At 41.8% G+C, this 25,024-nt stretch overlaps 1 protein-coding gene and 1 pseudogene across 4 annotated transcripts; one reads left to right on the forward strand and one right to left on the reverse strand.

The window, feature by feature from the left end:
- Positions 1 to 308: 308 nt before the first annotated feature.
- Positions 309 to 24,990, reverse strand: QTRT2 (queuine tRNA-ribosyltransferase accessory subunit 2). 4 transcript variants are annotated; one of them, XM_045785148.2, is made up of 9 exons: positions 24,866 to 24,990; positions 19,708 to 19,928; positions 18,896 to 18,951; positions 17,129 to 17,205; positions 15,369 to 15,581; positions 9,647 to 9,846; positions 7,084 to 7,235; positions 4,646 to 4,763; positions 309 to 2,391 (listed from the first exon to the last, which is right to left on the reverse strand). In XM_045785148.2, exons 2-9 carry the CDS (start codon positions 19,905 to 19,907, stop codon positions 2,160 to 2,162), a joined length of 1,248 nt encoding a protein of 415 aa, XP_045641104.1. In that variant the 5' UTR covers positions 19,908 to 19,928; positions 24,866 to 24,990; the 3' UTR covers positions 309 to 2,159. The 4 variants fall into 4 exon arrangements, with proteins under 4 accessions (XP_045641104.1, XP_045641105.1, XP_045641106.1 ...); XM_045785149.2 differs by lacking the exon at positions 19,708 to 19,928 and having other exon boundaries at positions 24,866 to 24,976; XM_045785150.2 differs by lacking the exons at positions 18,896 to 18,951; positions 19,708 to 19,928 and having other exon boundaries at positions 24,866 to 24,976.
- Positions 12,337 to 13,144, forward strand: LOC123784047 (large ribosomal subunit protein eL8 pseudogene; annotated as a pseudogene).
- Positions 24,991 to 25,024: the final 34 nt, after the last annotated feature.

A 25,024-nucleotide genomic window follows, 5' to 3' on the forward strand; every position in this document is an offset into this window, starting at 1 on the left:
AAAAATGCTCTCCATAGGTTATGGTTATTATTATTTTTATTATGTGCTACCATGGCCTTAAGGCCCCTAATCATATAATTTAAACAACATATAATTTAAACAGATACATTGCTGAATCTCCTTGGATTCTGCATTTAGTGTGAGTGCACTTAAAACAAAGACCAGAGATGAAGTAAATGTAGAAAAAAATTCCTTTCCAATGGAGAACATTTCCAGTATCATGGAAATTTAATAGTTTGCTTAACAGACTCACTACTATTTACAGGAAATAAGATAGTATATTTTTTTAATTAAAAATGTTTATTGGCTATTGACTTTAATAGACTTACATTAATGGAAAAAAAACATTTTTTTCAAATGTGCTAATAAGAAAAAGACCCAGAAAAATGAACAATGCTGAGCAGAATATTCAGTGTTTTGAACATAAATAAAACTCATAAATTTTATATGGATTCTGGGATATTAATACTCCTCCAACAATGGATTTGGCATTGAACAGGAATATAAACATATGAGCAAGTCTAGTCCAATATATTTCAAAGTAAGCAGATCCTTGAGAGCAGAAAATCTTTCACAAATACCCTTGCGATTCATGGAGGAGAGATTATAGGAATGTCATGGACATTCTTAAACCAACAATAAAAGAAAAACATACAGATACCTAACACATAAAAGTATAGTAACAACATAATAATTTAAAACAATGTTCAGTAATGCCCACTGAAATGAAAAAATAGCAAAATATAGCCCAAGAATGTAAAACAAATATGTTCCACGCTCCTACAAAAACAAAGGCATTTTTTTGGTTTTCTTGGTTGTTTTTACAAAAACTGTGTGTGTATATATTCTTACAGAAAACATGACAAATGCAGAAAAGCCCAAAGGAAAAAAAAAAAAAATCACCTGTCACACCATCAACACGATTGGCACTCCTTTGGTGAAAGCAGAAAAAACTCATAGAATCAGAGATAATCCAGGAAGGCCTTCCCAGCCTCAGGATCTGCTGATGCCAATTCACCAACCACATCAAAAGTCACAGGCCAAACCTCTTCCTAGGCTCTCAACTATCTCCACTGTTACCTGATTCCCGGCACCACTGCATCTTTCACCAGGCCAACAGAGATCAGTAAACAAGGACACAAGATGGCTACGACAGTAATCTAAAACTTTTTGGTCCCCCAACGTTACAGCTAGCTAGAATCTTGGAAGTTCCTGTAGTCCTACCCCCATGCCTGTCCCTGTTTGCTGAGGAGCAAATAGGCATGGAGGCGCTAAGTGATTTGCCCGGTGTCACTGAGTAGAACTGAAACCCAGGCTTCCAATTGCCAGGCCGGGGCTCATCCTAGTGAACACATGGTGAATGAAACCCCCCAAGTGATGGGGCTACAGTTCCTATGTGGTTAGACTATGAATGAGCCTGAAGGGCAGACCACTGCGGATCTGCATCAGCAGACGAAAGCATCTAGCGAACTTTTGGCTCCTAACAGGCAACTGCATGGGCTCTCGGGAGACAAGTCACACGAAGATCATGTGGTCAAATGAAGGCGTGTGCCCTGGGCCAACTGATCCCAGGAGCAATGTGTGAGCCCCACATTCCATGAAGATGCAAGTCTAGTCAAGTCACAAGAGCCTTTCCTGACTGACCGCAGCGGTGAGGCGGCTTGGAAGGCAGAAGTGTCCAAGCGGCTCCTGAGAACGTGAGGATTAAAACTAGGAAACTCTTAAATCAGCCAGCTTCCTTTTGCAGTCAACAGTCACGTGTCTACAGAAGTCATGCTGCTCGTGACCCAGCATCTCTCTTCAAGCTCTGATCCAGCTCTGCGAACCCACACAACCTCATCAACCCGCTTCAGGGCTGTCCCTTCGCAGCTAAAGCTTTTGTCTTTGACTAAACGAAGCTCCACTGACTAGAAGAGTTAGCACGGAAATATTAAGGGTCATGGTTCGATTCTTTCTGATCAGTCGGGGTCACTTAAGTCTTTAGAAGAAATCTCTTTAGCCTCCAGTCGGCAGAGTTTGCTCAAACGTTCCTTATTTATGAGCAGACCTTATCCTCGAAGATAAATGATAAAGCGAAGATCATTCCTTGTTCTCTTCTTCCCACATTCCAACAGCGGGACAGGCTCAGCGTGAAGAGTCAGACTCGCGGATGCCAGGTCTCAAGATGCTTGCCTGCGGATCAGCTCCTTCAACTGTGCCAGTCTGTCGCTTTTTAGTGCTTCCCGGATGGAGTGGAAAAATCCAAAATAGTGTTCAAAGTTGTGCATCATGAGCAGGACCCCAGCCAACAGCTCGTTGGTCACCAGCAGATGGTGGATGTACGCACGAGTATGATTCTTACAGCAGTAACAGGAACACCCTCTCACAAGCGGATCAAAGTCCTCCTGGTACCTGAGAAAGGAAGTTACAATGCTAGTCCAGAAAGCGAGGAATACAAGACATCACAGCCTAGGCTATCTGTTCCGCTGGTACATAACCCATCATCAATAACCTGCCCGGCAAATGTAGTGCTGGGCACCTGCTTAGGATGACAATGTGGTGAGAAGTTAACCTAGAGCACGATAAGTCAGGAGACTCGGGAGTCTTCCCCGACAGACACAACCTCCTGGACTGAGCCTTACACAAGAGCATCAAGAGTCACGGGCTCACTCCCTCATGCCGAGCTTTCTTAGTCACACTGTAACGGCACACGATGACAGTAAATGCTGTTCTGATGCATGACACACTTCTCCCACTCGCCACCAGAACGAGTACAGAAGACACGGTACGACCTTCCACTTGCAGAGCTTTGCGTGTGTGTGTGTGTGTGTGTGTGTGTGTGTGTGTGTGTGTGTGGACTGCAGAGCACTTTGATATACACTGTTCTCACTTCATCTCTGCGACCACCGTTGAAGACAGGCATTTTTATTGTCATTTCCCAATGAAGGCTACTAAGGGGGTCGAAAGAAAGGGCTCCAGAGCTACCTGGCCTACGTTTAATGCCCGGCTCACAACTCACTTCGGCAAGGCACTTAACTTCCCTCTGTGTCTTTGTTTTCTCATCTGTAATGGTAATAAGTATAATAACAGCATCTTACAAGATTTAAATGAGTTAATATAGCAAAGGATTCTCTCTCTCTGTCAAATAAATAAACAAAATCTTTAAAAAGGCAGGGAGGGGCGCCTGGGTGGCTCAGTCTGTTGGGCGTCTGCCTTCAGCTCGGGTCACGATCCCAGGGTTCTGGCATCGAGCCTCAGGTCCATCGTGCTCCCTGCTCAGTGGGGAGCCTGCTTCTCCCTCTCCCTCTGCCTGCTATTCCCCCTGCACTCTCTCTCTGTCAAATAAATGAACAAAATCTTAAAAAAAAAAACAAAGGATTTGGACACTGCTGGGCACATAATACGCACTATATATGTATTACTTTTTATCAGCTATTGAAAAGAAGTTAAGGGGCGCCTGGCTGGCCCAGTCAGTAGAACATGCAACTCTCAATCTCAGGGTTGTGAGTTCAAGCCCCATACTGGGTGCGGAGCTTACTTTAAAAAAAAAAAAAAGGAAGTTAAATGACTTGACCAAGGTCACTAAGCCATGAGTAGTGCTAGATCTGAACTTTAAGTCTAGTGCTGACAATAAGAAAACTAAAATTTCCAGGGGCGCCTGGATAGCGCAGTCGTTAAAGCGTTTGCCTTCGGCTCAGGGCGTGATCCTGGCGTCCCGGGATCGAGTCCCACATCGGGCTCCTCCGTTGGGAGCCTGCTTCTTCCTCTCCCACTCCCCCTGCTGTGTTCCCTCTCTCTCTGGCTGTCTCTCTGTCACATAAATAAATAAAATCTTTAAAAAAGAAAAAAAAAAAAAGAAAACTAAAATTTCCAGTCAAATCTATAATGTGAGGGAAGTTTAGTAGTCACCCATTTATATTATCCCAGCATTTTAAAAACAGAAATGAATCTCCTTGGCTATTTTTCAAGATGTTGAATGTAGTAAACGTCACCATTTCGGACCTACAATCAAAAAGCCCCTATAGAATGCAGATTAGACCTAGGATTTTCACATTCTTTCATAAATTTTCAAGTCTGTACTATTCTTAGATAGATATAAATTAAGTCTGAATCCCTAGAATGTTCCTTTACATAAGCCCAGAAATACCGCAGCACTAAAGTGAGAATACCAAACTCACAGAAAAACCTCTCAGTGGTTCACTAATAATTACTACTTTGGGTCAAATACAAAGTTATAAGATCTCTTAGTTCATTCTCCACAGAGGGAAATATTTTAAGATTTATAACCTGTATATAACCAAGATGACTTAAGTTCCTTAGAATTGAAACACTTTGTTGTTTTTTATCTTGAAATCTTTATTTTGCTCTGATATTATTTAAAGTAAATGGAAAGAGTAAAAGACACCAGACAATGGATTTGGTCTAATCTTTCTGACGGCTCTCTAAAACAACAGTTATCTAGCCTTACTTTTCTGACAAAATAAAGTATACAAATTCATTTGCAGAAAAAAAGAGTTCTTCTGGAACTGAATTTAAGAAGACCCAAATAATATCCAACTATAAATATTTTATGAAGTCATAAACTGAAAAGGGAACAGTTACATAAACTTTTAAAAGAGACTGAAATTAAAAAGTCAGAAATCAAAATCTAAAAGAAAAACCTTACTTTTTTTCCTTCAGATTAATTTCAAATGATGTCATTTCTTGGTTGTAACTGGTCGTTTTAATTTTCTTCGTGTGAGCCACATATTTTATTTCTTCCTGTGTCCCATTTTGTTGTAATACTGAAGGACAAAACAATAAAAAGTCTTGAATGAAAATCAGATAAAGACTGGCCATTGGGAGATTATTTTAGTTACTATTTTATGCTCTTCGACCTTGTAATTCCACTCATAAGAATTTATCCTAAGGAAATGACACAAGAAAAGTAGTAATATGGACCAAGATGATCACTGACATATTCTCTATAATATCAAAACTTGGAGATTCAACAATGTCTAAGCAAACTATGGTTACAGGTACATAATATATAATCATACTGTCAAGGAGTGACTTTAAAAAATCAGCTGGGGAGAGTATGCGTGTGTTTGAGAGAGAGAGAGATAAATTTGTGTGTGTAGGGGCGCCTGGGTGGCTCAGTCGTTAAGCGTCTGCCTTCGGCTCAGGGCGTGATCCTGGCGTTCTGGGATCGAGGCCCGCATCAGGCTCTTCTGCTGGGAGCCTGCTTCTTCCTCTCCCACTCCCCCTGCCTGTGTTCCCTCTCTCGCTGGTTGTCTCTCTCTCTGTCAAATAAATAAATAAAATCTTAAAAGAAAAAAAAATTGTGTGTGTATATTAGAGTCATGTCGCATCATCATATACATGCGAATTAATCGTGTTTTGCAACTGCTTATGTTACAAATAGATTAAAAGTAGAATATGGTTTTAATTTATGTATTCTGTATCGGGACCCTAGCCTTCCAGGGAACTCAGATTATCCAGAACTAAATGGGGTCTTGAGTTGTGCCCCTGAACTCTAACAAAGAACATTCCTGGATATATAAGGGAAACACCAGTTACTATGCAAAGAGCCAGCTATCTTGAACAGGGGCAAATAGAGAAGCATTATTGGGGAGGAGTAGTAACAAACTCAGGGATGGCCAAGGAGAATGGACAGACAGTCCTAAGAAGGTAATTTTGTCCAGATCAAAGGAAAAAGAGAAGTGACCTGAGCATTGAGCAGCGGGCTGTTATAATTTTGCTGCCATGAATTTGCATGTTGACGTGGTAAACTACAATAATGCCCTGGCTTTCCGGAAAATCCTTATCACTGGGAGGAACTTTTATTAGTTCCTGTATTAGGCAACTTATTCCTTTGTAATTTTCACTTTGTAATTGACAAAAGACTTTAATTTACTACATATACACACACACAAAGATGATTAATAATAACACTTTAATGGAAAACGTTCGAACTATTTCAGTTTTCCTAATCATAAAGAAACAGCTTTCTCTAGCCAAAAAGGAATTTGTTTGTTCCGGAGAACTCAATATCAGGTTCTTAAGTTCTGAATATTCATGGTACAGAATGACTACCAGTTACCCATGTACTTGTGGAAATAATTAAGCTTGTAAATGAACATATGTTTGTGGTATGCTTTTCCATCCATATACGTTATGTTCTAGTCAGTTAAAAGGACAGCAAAATTGACCTATATATAAGAACTTGACCAATCTGATTTATTTTGTTTCCAGAAGTAATTATATTTAGGTTAATGGTTAGGTTGATTTACAAAACTCTAACATCTTCTGGATGAAATGTTAATAACTTGTGGGGAATAAAATGAATCTTCAAGGAAGTCTCTGGCCCGAGTTAAATGTATGACCAGCGGTGACAGAGGAAGAGTTCAAAGGACAGCAGGAAGCAGGAAAGGAAATCACACCTGTGAAAGCCAGAGGGCACACCTGGCATGTAACATTCTCCAGAAAAACTGGGTAGATGCTCTAAGGGACCCCAGCCCAAAGCCCATATCCCAATTTTTTTTCTTCTGTCAGTCAAGTGCCAGACTCTGAAACTGATATTCTTGACTTCTGAGAAACTAAGCAATACAAGAAAATGGTGGTGCTTCAAAGCAATCTTAGCTTTCACATCTCTGTGTATTAAAAAAAAAAAAACCAAAAAAAGGAAAAGTGACACTAGGATCAGAGGGGGTGAGAGATTCCCTGTATTTTGATAGCATGGGGTTTGTAAAAAGCAGACAAGAACTCCTTTGTGAAAAACTGAATTAACTTTTACTAAGTAGTTCAAAGGTTTTCTGTTCTTAGATTTTCATCACTATTCACTCTGGATGTTCTTTTTTCAGACTGTTAACAGAAGGGTTTTGTTTTTCTTGGTTCTGCTTACTCTAAGATCACCTCCTAATACTGAGCAGCTACGGGCACGGCACCAAGTACCCGGCTCTGCGGGCCGACGTGCCGGAGCACACAGGTAAGAAACAAATGTGGTAGTTTTATCAAACGCTGGCGTTACAGTACGCACGTATTTCTGGCTTGTGACTCAAGGCCAGTAATGGAGAGGAAATAGAAACTTGAGGGTAACACAGAGACTAACTTCAGAAGACTTACATGTCTCTTCAGGGTTCGGTTGGTAATCAAAGCTGAACGTCAGGGCACATCCCCGCTCTGTCACTTGATAAGGGAAAAAACTCTCAAATAAGTCCACTCCCCTTTCAATACACTCGAGCACCTCATCTGGCCGGCTGACTCCACAGATGAGCCTATGAAAACAACATTAAGAACAGTGACGTGAGGACAATGCCAGGAACGAAGTAAAGACTCTTTCCAGAAGGTGGTAAATGTAGTAATAATGAGGGCGCCCGGGTGGCTCAGTGGGTTAAGCATCTGATTTCGGCTCAGGTCACGATCCCAGGATCCTGGGATCGAGCCCCTCGTCAGACTCCACACTCAGCAGGGAGTCCTCTTCTCCCTCTCCCCACTCTTCCCTCTCTCCCCTCTCCCTGCTCATGTGCGCTCTAATAAATAAAATCTTTAAAAAAAATAAAAGTAATAATAATGAAACACACCAAACACAGTTGCATGGCAGGCAACAGATAATAAGATATGATAAAAGAACATAGGGCTTTGGCAGCAGAGAGAGCCGGGCTGGAATCCCAGCTCTGCCCTTTATTTACTTACTGTGCTACTTTGGGAAGGTTTCTTAACCATTCCAGGTTTTAGTTTTTTAATCTTAAAAATAAGAGTAGTAATACATACCTCACAGACTTGTTGTGAAGATTAAGGAGATATTTGAAAAAGCACATTGTGGAGTTTTGGGTCCCAAAGAGAAGTTCAATAAAGTTTAGTTTCCTTTCCCCACCCATGTCTTCTAAACAACCTCCCTAGTCTTCAACTTTGTATTTATAGCCTATCCATCCGCTACACAGATTTTTTTGAGGTTGCAAAGCTATGTCAACTATACGTCAATTTTTTAAAAAAATTGTTTTAAAGAGTGCAAAGCCGTGCGCTTTATTTCCCCCTCAAACACTTTCCATGTTTTAACTGTATTTTGCCTAGAATTCCTTTTTATAATTGGCTCAAGAAAGACATTTTTTATCTACTGTATTCTTCATAGGTTCATTTACAAAGCCACTCTTGCTCTCAGAATTTCAACTCGGCCCATACGGATCTGAGACTCTATTTGACTCTCTTTATTCTTCTTTTATTTTCTCCATTAATAAAAAGTCTGCATGGTGGAATGAGATGGTATTTTCAGAGGTAATTGATAAGGCATTCTGGGAGTGATCAGACCACTTCACCAGGTTTTGCCACTAAAGCAAGAGGGGGAGGTGCCCTAGATCACGGTTGGCTGGCTGGCTGCTATTTTTTATGTTTGTTTTTCTACCCATAGTCCCTTTTATGAACTGGCAGAGAAAAGCTTACAGACTCCCTGATTTCTAAGAGAAGTCCAAAAAAGGCTTATGTAATATTAAACAACCAGAACACTTAAATATATGCCGGTTTTCCTGAGTACAGTTTCCTTCAACTAACGTAATGTTTTAGAACTCCTCTCCAACTGAAGCTGGCATTTCTACGCACGTAAAAACAATCCCAGCTCTCAAATCCAGTAACAGACATCTGTGAGCACTTAGCTCAAAGAAGTCTAGAAAATGACTAGAAATACTAGTGCTGAATTGTTATCTGCACCGGAACGAAATCAGCACAGGATGCGGAGCAATGAACACAGACAGCTAGGTTCAAACTGTGAGGCAAGTGCTGCCCAGGGTGCTGGAAGTATCTTGCTCTGGCTGACGTTTCCAGGGTTGTATACGTATGGAAAAAGTCATCAGACTGTACGTAAGATTCACACACTTTATTGCAAGTTATACCTAGATTTTTTTAAAATTGGTAAAATTTACATATACTATATACCATCCAACAGCCCAAGGAGCATAAAAAGCAGCATCCTATAATCAAACCTCTTAATAGATCTGTAGGAAAAAAGCATGAATATTCATACCAAATTGGATGAAAGACTAAGGATTTAGAACAAAAAAGAGAAGGAAAAAAAAAGAAAAATGTGGTAGTCTAATAAGACATGAGCTGCACTCAGAACCTTGGGATTTTGAGCTTTGAATCTTGCAGATCGTTTCTCTACACTACTACATAGTGAATCCTGTGTTTATGGAAAGAACCAGCCCCATTAGTGTTGCCAGTCCTCTTGATTTCGAAGTGACTTAACTACCTGCCTCCAGTCTAAGAATTTCTTCAACGTCCTTATTATTACTACAGCCCACGTTCATTCTGCCAGGCACCCCACATCTGTCCTCAACTTTCCTTGATTAAGGCCAGAGTTCCTCATAATTTTCTACCTGTCCCCAGACACCGTGTTATAATGAATAGAAAACAAAATCTGCATTTGGCACAAAAATGAGTAGAAACAGTACAACACTTGCCCTCACTTATATGGATCAAATAAACTAATTCACATGGCAATTGTCTTCCTCTAGTTCTGACATCAAAGGCACAACAGCCGTGATGGAAACTCCCCCCCCAGTCTGCCTCAGCCCAGAAAGGACATCATCAGTTCATCAAAAGACGTGCCCGTGTAGACACTGTGCGTAATACGGAACACCCGCACTCCGGCTCTGTGGCCCAGGAGGCGTGGTCTGCATCCCAACTGAACACTAGCCTTGGTTTGTCCTCCGGCAGCTCTGCAGTGACTGATGACAGCAAGTACAGTCTAGTTTCCAGGGTGGCCGGATTCCCTTGAAAGCCATCCAGAAGGAAGCCACCTACGGGTCGCTTGGCTGTCTCTCGTGCTGACCTCAGCCTCTCCTCCATCACGTCTCCACCTTCAATCACTCCGATGATGGTACTTTTCTGAAGGACCTAAAGGGAGAAAGGACTGAATGCTTTTAACTGTTTCCAGTAGTGGAGACCTTTGTTTAAATGGACATCACATGGAAGAGATCTCAGGGCAGCTTCTACAATTGAAGCATGAAAGGGGGATGGGGCTCCCTCCTCCCTGAGGACCTTTAGGGCCTCCAAAACACACAACTTGAAAGCCACCCAAATAGGTAAGAAAAGACTGAGGAAAACGGAGCAATCAATACATGCAGTCATGTTTGAGCTTAGGTTAAATTAGACACACACTGAGCAAGTATGAGAGGGGAAGGACAAAAGGATCAGTTTTCGTTTATTTAAATGACTATCCAGGCCTGCTTTAGGCTACCTCCAAGTCTCTCCGTTAGATTTAACTTTAAGAACTCTGTGGTTGGGATAACTGACTATCCGTTTGGAAAAAAATAAAACTACACCGCACACCATCCTGAAAAATAAATCCCACATGGCCCTCTAATCTAAACATACTAAAGAGTTATACAAGTCTCAAAAAGATATGTTCAAGTTTTTATAATCTTGGAGTAAGGAAGGCCTCCCTAAGCAAGCTAAAGCTTACCAGAAAAGGCTAACGTATTTGAGTACAAAACTTCTCTAGTGAAATACACTCTCAACAAAGGCAAAGGAGAGCTCACTGCTTATTGGAATAGACAAGTACTTACACCATAGAAAACCTCTAACAAATCTTCTATGGAAGTGACAACCCCATAGAAATCTGGGCAGATATGTGAATATGAACTTCAGAAAAGTAAATGTCAATGCCCTGTACACATATGGAGAGTAACTAACGCTCACCAGGAAGGAAATACAAATTGGAAACAGTTAGATACCACTTTTGCCCATCACTCTGACAAAATAGTTAAAAGACAGATAGCAACACTGTGGAGGTAAAAGTGTTAGAGAAATGACTTTCTCTGATAACTAGAGAGAGTAAAACTTAGTTCGGCTTCCTGGTAGGGGAAGTAGGCAACACTTTTCAAAATGCCAATGCTTTATCTTTATGTCCTAAATTCCACTTCTAAGAATCATTCCGACGAATATATTCATTCATATGCATTAAGGTATACTTACAAAATGTTTACAATAAGTAAAACTGGAAACAACTTCAACAACTTCAACTTCTTTACATCAACAGAGTAAAGGCTTACATGAATTATGATACATTCATAATATGGCTTCCTACACAGGTGTTTTAAAAATATGGCAATATATGCACTGACAGAGAAAGAGTTTTGAGATATTGCTAAACAAAAACAAGCACATTTCTGAACATATGATCATACTCATGTAATTAAAACCCCATACAGTAATGCACATATGTAAAAACTATGTGTATGCAACTAAAAAATAAAAATGCAAATCAATAGTGGCTCTCTGGTAGAAGAGAGGAATGGGGAGAGAGTCTGGAATGCTGTGAAGAGAGAATTTTGCTTCTCAGTTTAAGCAGGAGGGACACAATCAGAAAGAACACTTGGGCCGCTGTGTGGAGAATGAATTAAGAGTGAGTATGGCTAAAGGCTACATAGGAGGCAAGTTTAGTAATTCAAGTGAAAAACGAAGAAGACCCAGGCTAAGGCAGTGGCAGTGGGTGAAGGGGAGGGACAGGATCCAAAACTTCATCAGAAGGTACGATCAACAAGAGTGTCTGGGTGGCTCAGTTGGTTAAGCATCTGCCTTGGACTCAGGTCGTGATCCCAGGGTCCTGGGACCGAGCCCCACACTGGGCTCCCCACTCAGTGGGGAGTCTGCATCTTCCCCTCCCACTGCCCCCCCCCGTACACACGGGCTCTCTCTCTCTCAAATAAATTAAAATCTTTAAAAGGAAAAAAAAAAAAGAAGCTGTAATCAACAAACGACCAATTAGTTGCCCACGGAGAGGATGAAAAGTCTAGGCTGACTCTTGGCTCCTCTTTTGGAAGTCCAGGGAGATGATGGGAAGAGCAAAGACAGAGAATCCTTGGAAGATAGTGGTCGGTGAGGCAAGAGGATCATTCTGTTTTGTGCATTCTGAGTTGGAGGTCATTAGCCACTGAGGACACGTGTGATACAAATGTGACTACCCAGGCTGGAACAGCGGACACCTGGCACACCGCTGCCACTCTCCACGGCAGACATGGCTGGCAGATGCTCTCTTCCTGCTGCACCCAGGCACAGCTCCAAGCACCTTGGGATGAAACCCATTTGCCATCCCTGGCCTAGGAAATATATGGAGAAGAAAAGAAAGCTGACACCAGAACCTTGGGGAGCTTCAGTATTCAAGGGCATTCAGCATAAGAAAATCTAGTGAGTAAAAAAGGAAGAAATCACAGGAAAAGGGAAAGATGTGTGCAGACATACAAAGCAGGTAGTTACACGGGCCTGCCCTTTTACGTGACTGGCACAGCCCTATCTAGGAAACCCCCGTTCGTGGACTAAGAAGTATAATCATCTAATTTATTGTCTAAAATGGAATACATGTGCTCTCTCCGCCAGCCACTCAAGATGCCAAAAGGAAAGAAGGCTAAGGGGAAGAAGGTGGCCCTGGCCCCTGCTGTCACGAAGAAGCAGGAGGCCAAGAAGGTGATCAATCCCCTGCCTGAGGAAAGGCCCAAGAATTCTGGCATTGGACAGGATATCCAGCCCAAAAGGGACCTCACCTGCTTTGTCCAATGGCCCTACTACATCCAGCTGCAGCGGCAAAGGGCTTTTCTCTATAAACGTCTGAAAGTACCTCCCGCAATTAACCAGTTCACCCAAGACCTTGGCCTTGCACCGCCAAACAACTACTCAACCACTTAAGCTGGCCCACAAATACAGACCAGAGACAAAGCAAGAGAAGAAGCAGAGATTATGGCCTGAGCTGAGAAGAAAGCAGCCAGCAAAGGGAATGTCTCCACTAAGATGCCGCCTGTCCTTCCAGCTGGGGTGAATGGTCACCACATTGGTGGGAAACAAGAAGGCTCAGCTGGTAGTGATCACACATGCTGTGGATCCCATTCAGCTGACTGTCTTCAAGCCCGTGCTGTGTCATAATATGGGGGTTCCCTACTGCATTATCAAGGGGAAGGCCAGGCTGGAGTGTCTGGTCCACAGGAAGACCTGCACTGCTGTTGCAGTCACACAGGTTAACTTGGAAGACAAAGGAGCTCGGGCTAAGCTGCTAGAAGCTATTAGAACCAATTACAATGACAGATATGATGAGATCTGCTGCCATCACTGGGGAGACAGTGTCCCGGGTCCAAAGTCGGTGGTTCACATGGCCAAGCTGAAAAAGGCAGAGGCTAAAGAACTGGCCACCAAACTGGGCTAAGTGCGAGCCGTTGAATTTTCTGCACGTAAAAGTAATAAATAGTTCTCTTTCAAAAAAAAATATGGGACACGTGGAAGCGTAAAAGGGGACGCTACTAATAATCATATCAAGACAACAGCTATGATCACAGGGATAGAAAGAGGGACCACCACACAGCAGTAATGTGAAACGGTAAGGCTGACTAGCATGGAAGAGGGACTTGAGGCTCATCCGGCTGTTCTAATAATCATGCTGTCACACTCCCTGTCCTCCTTTCTACTCACGTAAACACTACTCATCCTACGAGGATAATTACTGGCTCAAAACAATTGCTAGTGAGCAACACTAACAATTAGGACCCACGGCAATGTCCCCACGCTGAACCCTTACTGCAGATACTGAGAGTTCCATTCAGCGTGACAACTACGTTTCCTCTAATCATTTTATGTCTACTAACTTTATCAGCCAATTATGTTTTTTATTGGTACACTCAAAATAACAACGTTCCTCAACCTGAACGCACTTTGCCACAGTGGGACCTAACCACTGCCCAGGACTACTCCATGTAAGTGATCTCAACACAGAACTGTCCCCTCCAGTCGCACCTTCTCTTCTCTCACCAGCTCTGCTCTCTCCTAGAGACTGCATCCTTTCTCAGCTTCATTCACTCTCCTACCAGGATCTCGGATCCACCGCCACAGCGTCATCCTCCCCACCCCGTCATAACCAGCCACCACTAGCAAGCATTTACTGAGGGCTTACTTATGGCAGATATTCTGCTACACGACGGAGATACAAAAAGGACACTCAGAAATTGAGTTTAAGGAGGTCATAATCTAATAAAGACAAACACATAGAGAAATCATCGCACTACGATATGACTGGGGCTGTAACAGAGCCACATACAAATTAAAGGAGTGGCAAAGGATGAACAGAACTTCCTGGAAGGATCAGGGACAGTTCCCTAGAACGATGAATGGAATGAGCTGGATCTGGAAGCAAGAGAAGCAGTATAGCTGGAGATAAGGAAAAAAAGAAACAGTCTGGAAGGAAGTCCGCGTACAGCCTCAGCAGAATGGAATAGGGTAATACCTTAGGGAACTGCGGGTGACTCAGAAGGGCCACAGCCACAGGAGAAAGCAGTCGGCACTGAGCTGGCGGAGTTGGCGGAGGCCAGGTCACAGCAGCCTGCCCATGTCACGTAAGAGTTGAAACAGTCATTAAATTTTCTTAGGGAAGTGGATATGGGCTCCTATTTGTGTTTTATGAAGATCTCTCAGATAGCAGGGCTGAAGATGGATTGAATGGAAAGGAGAAGAGACAGAATAATTAAAAGGTAATGTCTACATAAGAAATGATGAGGTTATTATGCCTCAAGGTGGTGATAAGAAAGATGGGGAGGTGGGAGCAGATCCTAGATACATTTAGGGAGATGGAATCTAGAAGGAGCAAACAACTGGATATTAAATTGGGTATTAAGAGGAGGCTTGAATGTGGAATTTAAGAAACAAAACAGATGAACATAGGGGAAGGGAGGAAAAAATAAAGTAAGATGAAATCAGGGAGGGAGATAAAACATAAGGGACTCTTAACTATAGGAAACAAACTGAGGGTTGCTGGAGGGGAGATGGGGGGATGGTGTAACTGAGTGATGGGCATTAAGGAGGGCATGTGATGTAATGAGCACTATGTATTATATGCAACTGATGAATCACTAAACTCTACCTCAGAAACTAGGAATACATTATATGTTAATTGATTTTAAATGAAGTTTTTTTAAAAAGGAGTCTTGAAAGACTCAAACATCTGGGTTGAGGACCTTGGTGGCTGCTGTGAACTAAGAGAGGAAAAGAATAGGTTTGAGGAGATCAGATACTGAGTTTGAGGTGCATGTGAGGGATACTCTAGTAGAGCCCAGATGAAGTCCACTTTATATAATTCTGAAGCTGAGCAGAGTGAGCTTGATTACCCACGCAATTTCGGAATTACTCAACAACTGAATCCCAGGGGAGGCTGCCCAGGGAAAACATCCAGAACGGGGTGAAAAGAGAGCCTAAGAATTCTAGACAGTTAGAATACTGATGGTTCAGGAAAAGAAAATAGGACAGTAAAAGATACCAGGAAGTGAGAAGCAGAGAAGCAGGAGGAGGAGAAGAGAAAGCAGTAGTATGGAACGTCAGTAAGTATGGAACGTCAGTAAGCGAGAGTTTCCAACAGAAAGGAGTGGTGGGCAGTGCAGCCTTACCTCTGACTCTTCCTGCAGCCGTACACAATTATCCAGGAATCGAAGCGACCGATCAACAGACTTTCTGGCTCTTTTCATGGAAGTTGCTTCCTCGAAAGATGCCTCTCCATCTGAGAGACACTGGAACCAGTCTGGCTGAAGGGCCTGCTGAATTGCCATGAACTTGGAAGCAGTCATTTCCACTCGTCCCCCAAGACCCCACACAGACACAGACTGCCATGGAACAAAATGATGAGGAATCAGCAAGAGTAAAATGCAAATCAAAAGGAAATAGTAAAATGATAAAGCAATACCGAATTTAATTCTTCTTTACAAATAGAGAGATGGTGTTATTTCATTATCTTAGACACGGTAGGTAGAAGCAGCTTCCTGTACTACATTCCAATTCTCCGAGCACCTTATAGCTCATAGAGAATCCATCAGTGGCCGCACAGCCAGCTTCTGAGCTAGCCCCCAAAATTCTTTGTTATACCTTTCCAGCCCAGTCTTCCATTCTCCGAGACCCTACCCCATGCATGGTGTCTTCCATCACACTGTTCCTTTTTGCTGAATGCCCTCCCCCTACTTCTTTGCCTGGTAAAAGACCATGCATCCTTCAAGACAAAGTTCAAATATCATCTACTCTATTGTGCCCCCAAAACTATCTAGGCATAATCCATCACTCACTCTTCTAAGCTCTTACAGCAATTTGTACTTATTTCTTTTATAGAAACGATAGTACTTATCACACCATTGTATAGTTGTCCGACTAGAGTATCCCAATTCATGTTTGTGCCCCAAAAGCCTAGTCTAGGGCCTCGCACATTATTGAAGGTTAGTAAGTGTCTACTGGATGAGTTAGATACAGACATAAGGAAGTCAGACAGGACGTAAGCTTCTCTTTGTAATGTTCCTTCTTTGGTTACTCCTTCCCCTATCGTATCTTTCTTCTTAGAAGAGATTGACAAGGGCATAAATGGGGAAGCCACATAGAGTCTTTTTATTCTGGCCTAAGGCTTAAGAACACTGTTTAAATGAATCGTCTCTCCCTTACAAATGGGGTACGTAACAGAGGTAAAAATATTCACTTTTGGATTAAAATTACAAAATAAAAAAGTTTAAAGCAGAAGAATAATCTAAAATACTTATCTTAGGTAAGATTAATAGATATCATTGACATCAGTATAGTGGGTGCAGGAAAAGCAGGTGCATTTGTAAAGTAGCAGCACATACGGAGGCCTCGCCAGCACGAAGTCCTCAATGTGCCATGTCTCAGGTGGAAACTTTTAACACAGTTCCTTTTGATACTGCTCTTCACTAGCTAAAATCTCTGGCTGTGCACCCAGCCTTTGCAAATGCTGTTCTAAAAGCAAGCAGGATTACACTGAGACTCCACTATATATAGTTATACATGTGATAACACTCATCAGCAACTTTCCTAGCACTTCCTGAGGTGGTTAAAACTGCAAATAAAGCACGGCATAAAAAAACTATTGCTTTCTACCATCATAGCAATTTCTTTTTTTGCCATGTACTTGACCCTCCTTCATCCCTAACAATGAAAATGCTGAGAATATATTCCTTACCTTAACCCCATCTGCAGGCAGCCCTACTCTAATTCCTATAAACCACTCATCCCACTATATCCATTGACATAAGAAGGTATAAAGGGGTAGGGAACGGGCTAGCATCCCAGGCAGTGGGATCTAGAACTGGAAGGATACAATAGGCTAACTTTCTGGGACAAAGCTGCAGCCTTAGAGGCCCTTCTGAGAACACACCTTGTTTGTTACGTAACCGGCTGGGCAGGGGCTGACTGGATCATGCAGGGAACAGTACAAGAGCGATTCTGGCATGCCTGTGTAAACATAAAACAGACCTCCTGAAAGCACTTACATCACCAATTACACTGTGTTGTAACAGACAGCAGCTTCATATGTGTACTGTGGATAAAGTATCTCTAGACGTAGTAAACTGTTCATACCCGATCTTAGAATTACAAGAGGCCCAGCAACATGAATGAAAAGATTACCTTTAAAACCTACTCATCTGAAAAAAGAATTAAAGGTTCACGTCTAATGACTGAGTTACTACAAAGGAAAAGTGTATCTTAAAGTATGAAATACAATAAAAGTGTTTAGTGGCATTTTGACTCTACTTGATTCATTTTGAAGAAAAATAAAGTATCAAGTATGTTCATTCTAGGTACCATTCAAAGGACCTAGCTACTGGAAAGACAAAATGATATGGTCAAAAGGTAATCTCATTAATAATAAAGCTATCCCACACCATGGCACCTAGGGGCAGAATTACAGGGAAGCTGCAGGATACTGAAAATGGATCGAATTCTCAGTAAGTTTCATTGACTCAAGATGACAATTTCTTAGGTTCTTTAGTCAAAAATATAGTCATATAAAAAAAATAAAAAAAAGTGCTTACTAAACCATATGTGCTTAAATTTCCTATGCTACCCTACATTTTCATTAAGAAAAAAAAAAAGGATTTCACTGAAAAGACCCAGAAAACAAAGCAAGCAAAAAATAAAAACAAAAAACGACCCTGCAGTTCACCACCTATTTTTCAATAATTTCTATTATTACAGTTATCTCTAGAAAGCTTTTTAAGCTATTTTCACTTAATTATATGCTTATATACTTTAAAGCTGGTTTTAAAATTGGATTCAGTCCAAGGAAAACATTACGTAAATCCCTCTACTTAAAAACAGGGCCTTGTGACCAACAAGTCACCATGCAATTCCCCACAGAAGCAGAGGACTGAATAACCAATGGAAACAGAATTTTCATTCACTTAGGTGAGTCTTAGATATTGGGAGAAAGTTCAGGAGAAAGTGGTCTACAGAAGAATGGATTCTCAAGCTGCTACTGCAAAGCTTTTCCTATAAACAAATGGACACATGCATCTGCATATAAAATCCTATTTCTGGAACGAAAGATAATATTAACATACCAGAATACAGCTATAGATAAACACTTCACCTTCTGCTTTATGTTTTAGGCTCAAACATGGCTAGACTGCTTTGGATCTTAGGTATGTCCCATGCAATCTCTTACTTCTGGGTCTTTGTTCTGTGCCTGGGATGTCTGCCCTCACCTGTCTACCACCACCACCGCACCCACCTCCGGACCTGGCTAAGTCCTCTTTTTCCTTGACTCAGATGAGATACCCCTTCTTCCTCCCTCTCTCAAGAATCCTTCCCTTAGTCTGACCTCTGTCCACATGAGCCCCACAGCAAGTTACGTGCTCCTCCCTCTGGGCTCTCCTGGTACATGTGCATATTCCTAACCCTGCAAACATGGTCACTGCATCCTACTCGAATTACCTATTTATCTTTATTCCAGACAGGCTCTGCGTTCCACCGGGGAAGCAACTGTTCCTACTCATCTTTGAATCCCCAATGGGTAGTTCTTAGATGCCCAGTAAATGCTCATTAAATTAATAAATGTATGAATGAAAGATCAGTCAATAGCACCTCCAAACTTTTATATATTAATGTATCACAAGGCAACCACAAATAACTTAATCTTTACCTATAAACTTTCCAATCCCTTCCTTATATTCTGCTAACACTTCATGGTGTTCTGCCCTGTAAGCAAAACAGAAAAACACATAATAATGAATCATTCTACAGACACTCTATGCAACACTGAAACCCACTTCTCTGCACCCAAACAAGCTATGTGACGGTAAACGTAGTCTTGAACAACAAAATACACCATTATTCAAGAGTCCCGACTCATTAGGCTGTGTTCTTCAGCCAGAGTACAGGTCTTCCATTTACAAGTAGTTCTGTGAGAACAGAAACGCAAAGATCAACTGCTTCCAAATGCCCGGATTTTCTTCCTCCCCTCTCCCCTTTAAAATCACTATTATTTGCAGAGTTATTTCATCATACAGCGGGTTCTTCAATTAAGCATGAAGTCAGTACGTACATTACATAAAATGCTCTAACTCCATTAGTTTTGTTTTCATAACCTACAAGTACGTGTGCAGATACAGGGAAACATTTGAGGCTGGGGCATGAAGACTGCCTCTAGAGTCCAAGTTTAGTTCTCACAGAGCATTTCCTGCCCTATCACCTCTGGGAGTGGTGGCAATGAGGGCCACCATCCTGGCACAGTTGGATCAGAGGAAGAGTGAAGCAGCTCTGAAATGTAGGTCTGGCCTATGGCTTCCAGATTAGGGCCAGATGATGTCTAACACTTGACATCTCCTGAGTTCATTCTAAAAATCTGTAAATTTTGTGCATATAATCAAAAAAGTCTTTCTCTTTACTGCGCCTTATTAACTTATCTGAGCTGCTTCCAGAGTTGACACTTAAGTGATCGGGTCTAACACTTACAACGAGGACAGTGTAAGCTGAGCCATGGCAGGAAGCCCGTGGATAGTATGCAGTGTCTGATGGGTCAGGTGTGGGGCACAGCCGGTCTTGGTGTACAGAAGGCAGGCTGGAATGTCCATGGTGTGGTCCCCTGTTTTGCCCAGGCTTTTTATTTTTCCTAGGCGACAGCCATTAACTACCTTGGTAAGATTCAGCTTCATTCTAAGAGACTCCTCTAGGTCCTGATAAGAAAAGAACAGTCAATTCAGGAGCTCCATGACATCTAAAGGCTAAGCATTTTACAAGGAAAGTAACTTACACGATGATGAAGGACAACATGTTTATTCCTATTTCCAGTCTACAATTGTTTTAGATATCAGGAAAAAGGAAATGGGAGAAGACACAGAGAGAATAAGATAACTTTCCCCAAAGGCCCAGAGCAAAATGATGACATCAACCACATTTAAATTCAGTCATTGAATTTTTGTCTGCACTGATGAAAATCAAACAAATGGAAGGACAGGAGTAAGGACTAATCACAGAAAGAGTGTGCACTCTTTTGCCAAACACTAGCTTTCAGCCTTGAAAATGTATATAGGGGGCGCCTGGGTGGCACAGCGGTTAAGCGCCTGCCTTCGGCTCAGGGCGTGATCCCGGCGTTCTGGGATCGAGCCCCACATCAGGCTCCTCCGCTATGAGCCTGCTTCTTCCTCTCCCACTCCCCCTGCTTGTGTTTCCTCTCTCGCTGGCTGTCTCTCTCTCTGTCGAATAAATAAAATAAAATCTTTAAAAAAAAAAAAAAAGAAAAGAAAATGTATATAGAAGGTCACGCTGCTTAGGCCATACTGATTACTGATTTGATCTATTTTTCCTATCTCCAATTTGAAAGAATACTAGGCAACATAGCAATTTCTCCCAATACGTTGTTAAGTAAAGAAAGCAGGTTCCAAAACAGCATTCTGGTGTTTATTAAACTATATGGAAAAACATACATTAAAATATAGAGATTATCTCTGAGAGGTGAGATTATTTTCCAATTTGTTCTTATATAGTGTCCAAATGGAAGTAAGAAACCACATAGAGAATCCATGAAATTCACAAGCAATTCTGTATTACTTTTTATCAGGGATCTTGGTGGACTAGCCCCTGGTCCTTTTATGTAGCAAGCCCTGGAGGCTGATCTTGTCCATACACCTAGCACAGATCCACCCTCTTGTCCATACACCTAGCACAGGTCCATCCACAGATCACCTGATGGACAGATCAGGCTCAAACAAATCAATCTTGAAGAAGGAACAACAAAATCAGAATGCACATTATTTAATCTGAGAACCAAAAAAGGAAGGAGGACCAATTACTGTATTCATGCCCTATAGGGTACCACACAGGAATCCAAATGCCATGTGAGCACCTTATCTGGAATAGGAAGGGTAAGTAATGATTAGATACGTAAAGATAACTGAAAGGAAACCCACTGGTTCTCTAATACAACCAAAGTCAGATACAACCAAAGTCAGATTCCCCTAGGTTAAACACAGGGACTCTCCAAGAGGGAAGCAGCAGCTAGATCTGGAAGCCCAGACTCTTGGCTTCCAAGACTTAGCTTTCTGTTGGGGACCTCTTAGACCTATGCTTGTGGAAGGTTATGAACACCTTCCAGGAGTCCCCATCTTCTAACAGAAGAGTTTCAAATGTGATTAATCATCCACTCAATTTTGAAAGCATTTTCTCTTATCTCCCTTTCCCACTGTTCCCCCAACTGAAGAAACAGACTTCTTCATTCTTTTTTTTTTTTAAAGATTTATTTATTTATTTGACACATAGAGAGAGACAGCCAGCAAGAGAGGGAACACAAGCAGGGGGAGTGGCAGAGGAAGAAGCAGGCTCCCAGCGGAGGAGCCTGATGCGGGGCTCAATCCCAGAATGCTGGGATCACGCCCTGAGCCGAAGGCAGATGCTTAACAACTGAGCCACCCAGCACCCCGATTTCTTCATTCTTAACCCAAGGTCTGTCATTAGGTCCTTGGGAGCTCTAGAAGATACTGGCCACCATGTTCTTAGATGAGGAGATAGGTTCTCTTGTGATACAATGCACAAAAGTTTAATCCCCATATTTTTTTTTTAAAGATTTTATTTATTCATTCGACAAAGACAGAGACAGCCAGAGAGAGAGGGAACACAAGCATGGGGAGTGGGAGAGGAAGAAGCAGGCTCATAGCAGAGGAGCCTGCTGTGGGGCTCGATCCCATAAAGCCGGGATAACGCCCTGAGCCGAAGGCAGACGCTTAACCGCTGTGCCACCCAGGCGCCCCTAATACCCATATTTTTAAAGATAAAATTCAAAATCCTCAGCTTAGTATACTGAACCCACTAGGTCAGCTAGAGAGGAATATCCACTTGGCTCTCTCTGCAGTGCAGGACTCTGATGCTATGTCCTCACATCCACTGTTTGGGCTTCTTAAGAGTCCCATCCTAATGATGATAAATTAACGTGTCACCAAAGAAAAAAGCAAACAAGGAAAAGTAGATGGCTGCATTTAAGAAAAAGTATTGTAATAGATAAACTGCTATTGTCAGTGATTCTCTGTATCATGAGAATGAATACAAATATTCATTTCATTCAAAAATAGCTGGAAATCAACATTAAAAAAAATGCAACCTTGCCCAGAGTTAGAAGAACCACACTTCCCTTTCCCCATTCACCTTTCTGTTTATGGTAATTTTCATAAGTGCACCCATTTTCTAAGGGCTCAAATACGAGTTTTTTATTACGGAGTAATGTAAACATAAATACACACAAATGCATACTCACGTACACGTTTTTTAAAAACTTGCTGTGGGAAGGATATAATCGAAACCAAGCAAATTTCTCAAGAAACAAACCATAAGTCTCCAAAATATCAACTGACTTTTATTTGCCTTCGTCATCACCCTCTCCCCTGTGGGTCACGCACCATAGGTAACTTCTAAGATCTGCGGTGTTACGCTTTTCAAAATATACATTCACACTTCACTTTTACAAACGGAGTTCCTGGGTAAGTCTTAAGGAAAAACCATTTTAAAAAACCACCTGGAAATGGTTCATGGAAAAAACTTTATCAATTTAAGGGCAAGTGATAAGCTGTCAATGGATGTATGCCTTCAGGAGGGCTAACAGATTCCCTGAACCTCTGGTAGCATTGTACCTGTCCTAACACTCCCAGCGCCACCATGCCCCGCCCCGCCTCCCCAGCATTCCCTCAGAAGAAGGCATTTCTAAATGTTTTTTAGATGAATTCTCTACAGACTGTCAAGACTGTAATATGTTAAGGGAAAAGAAGAAGCTTAGGTGAGCACATTTTTTTGTGAAAGAAAAACTATACATATTTATAAACACATGCGTACACACACACACTACAATGTTTGTACGTGCATAGAAAAAAGTCTGAAGGACTTCTAAACAATATGGTGCACTGAGCTGACTCAGAAAGACACAGAAATGATAGACTTTAAAATTCTAGAAAATAATAACAGAAGATGAGACAGAGACTATTCAGAGGTAGAATATTCGAAAATCCTTACCCTATTTGGGAGGGCGAGAGAGATAATGAATCGTGTCCAACTGTTAAGTACGTGTGTCAAAAATCTTAAAGTAACCATTAAAAGATTAATGACAGAATGCATAATTTCTGAAACCGTTGCTGAGGGATGCGGGATGATAAAGAAAAACTGGTTAATACGATAAAAGGCAAGAAAGAGGAAAAGAGACCGAAAAGCACATCAAATATAGAAAATACAAAATAAGATGGTAGAAGTAAACCTAAATACGTCAGTGATCACAATATAAGTCAACAATTTCACATATTGACAATAGTAGCAACTAACATTTATTGGGCATTTAGTGTCTTTTACGTATTAACCCTGCTAAAATGTATCATCATATCGACCTCGAAAGACAGATGCTATTATTAAGTGCATTTTACACATGAGAAAATGGAGGGTAATAGAGTCACTGTCTGCGAAGTGGCAGAGCCAGGACTTAAATCACGGAAGTCTGGCTTTAGAGGTTGTATTCTAATAGACCAATAGCCTATTAGAAGTCCCATCTTGTCCATACACATATGCAATGTTTACATATTAACTGTAATGTTAAGACACAATTTTATAATCATATTTTCCATTTTGCTATAGTGTTGTTGCTTTTCTTCTTGTTTCCCTTATTTTCCTTCTCTGCCTCTATCCATCCTCCCAGCCTCTACAACATTTCTCCATACTCATACAAACATTTAAACATACTCCTATATGGGAGGGGATTTTTTTTTTAATTAAAAATGGAAACATACCACACTGTATGCACTTCTCTACAATGTGCTTTTTCCCAGGAGGAAATGGATATCTTTCCTGAAGAAGAGACACAGAACTTACCCTTTTAAAGTAACTACTTCATGATATTACATAAATTGGATGTGACACAATTTACTCAACCATCACCCTTCTGATGGACACTCAAGTTACAGAGCAGGTCCTATGATCTATGCAATAGGATGAAGACACAAATTCCCTGATCTCATTTTCACCAACCTCAAGTCTAGTTTAGTTTATGTTTCCTGGCAAAGCGCTATGTTTACACTGATTTTTCTTCGTTACAACATTCCCAGATTTAGGTTGAGTAAATCCAGGGTCCACGTTATTAAAGTTTCCTCAGGTCATACAGCCACAAAGCTGGGTTCAAAGCTCCCACTGTAAACCACTACCCTGCCTTACAAACCCACGTATCCTAGAAAGTACTGCCTCCAGGAACATCTAAGTTCAGTCGATAAGGACGATTTTTCTTCACTCCACGGGCCCCCTCCACTGGCCTCAGACCTCGCGGAGCCCTTAGCTCAAGGATTGGAGATCGGCCCAACCCTCCTAAGTATCCTGTGCAGTCCAGAAAACACTTCCGGCTAAGAGCCTGATTCTTGGGCAGAGGCTGGTGGAGAGGAGGCCCTTCTCTCTCTGAGATGCAGTGAAGCTTACACGATTTGGGAGAATTTGGACTTAGAGAAGCCAAGATCGACCAGGAGAGCCAGAAAAGGGAAAGAGAAACATGTCACGAGTACAACTACAGTTACTGCAACACAACGAGTACGCGTCTGGGCGCGACGCAACTCATCCACCCGTGGTAGCCCCCATTCTAACAGGAAAAGGAGGCACTTACCTGCACACCTCGCAACTTCTTTTGGCCTAGAGACCCCTCAAACTCCTCGTAGTTCGCTACCACGTGTCCGGCTTACAGAATTCTCGGCCCCCTAAACCACCGCCTCCGCTGCAGAGCCAATCAGGGAGCACTGCGTCATCACAGGGCGCCAGCAATAGG

This window comes from Ursus americanus, chromosome 4 (assembly GCF_024610735.1).
Source record: "Ursus americanus isolate L20-20 chromosome 4, mUrsAme1.1.p, whole genome shotgun sequence".
Classification (NCBI taxonomy): domain Eukaryota; kingdom Metazoa; phylum Chordata; class Mammalia; order Carnivora; family Ursidae; genus Ursus; species Ursus americanus.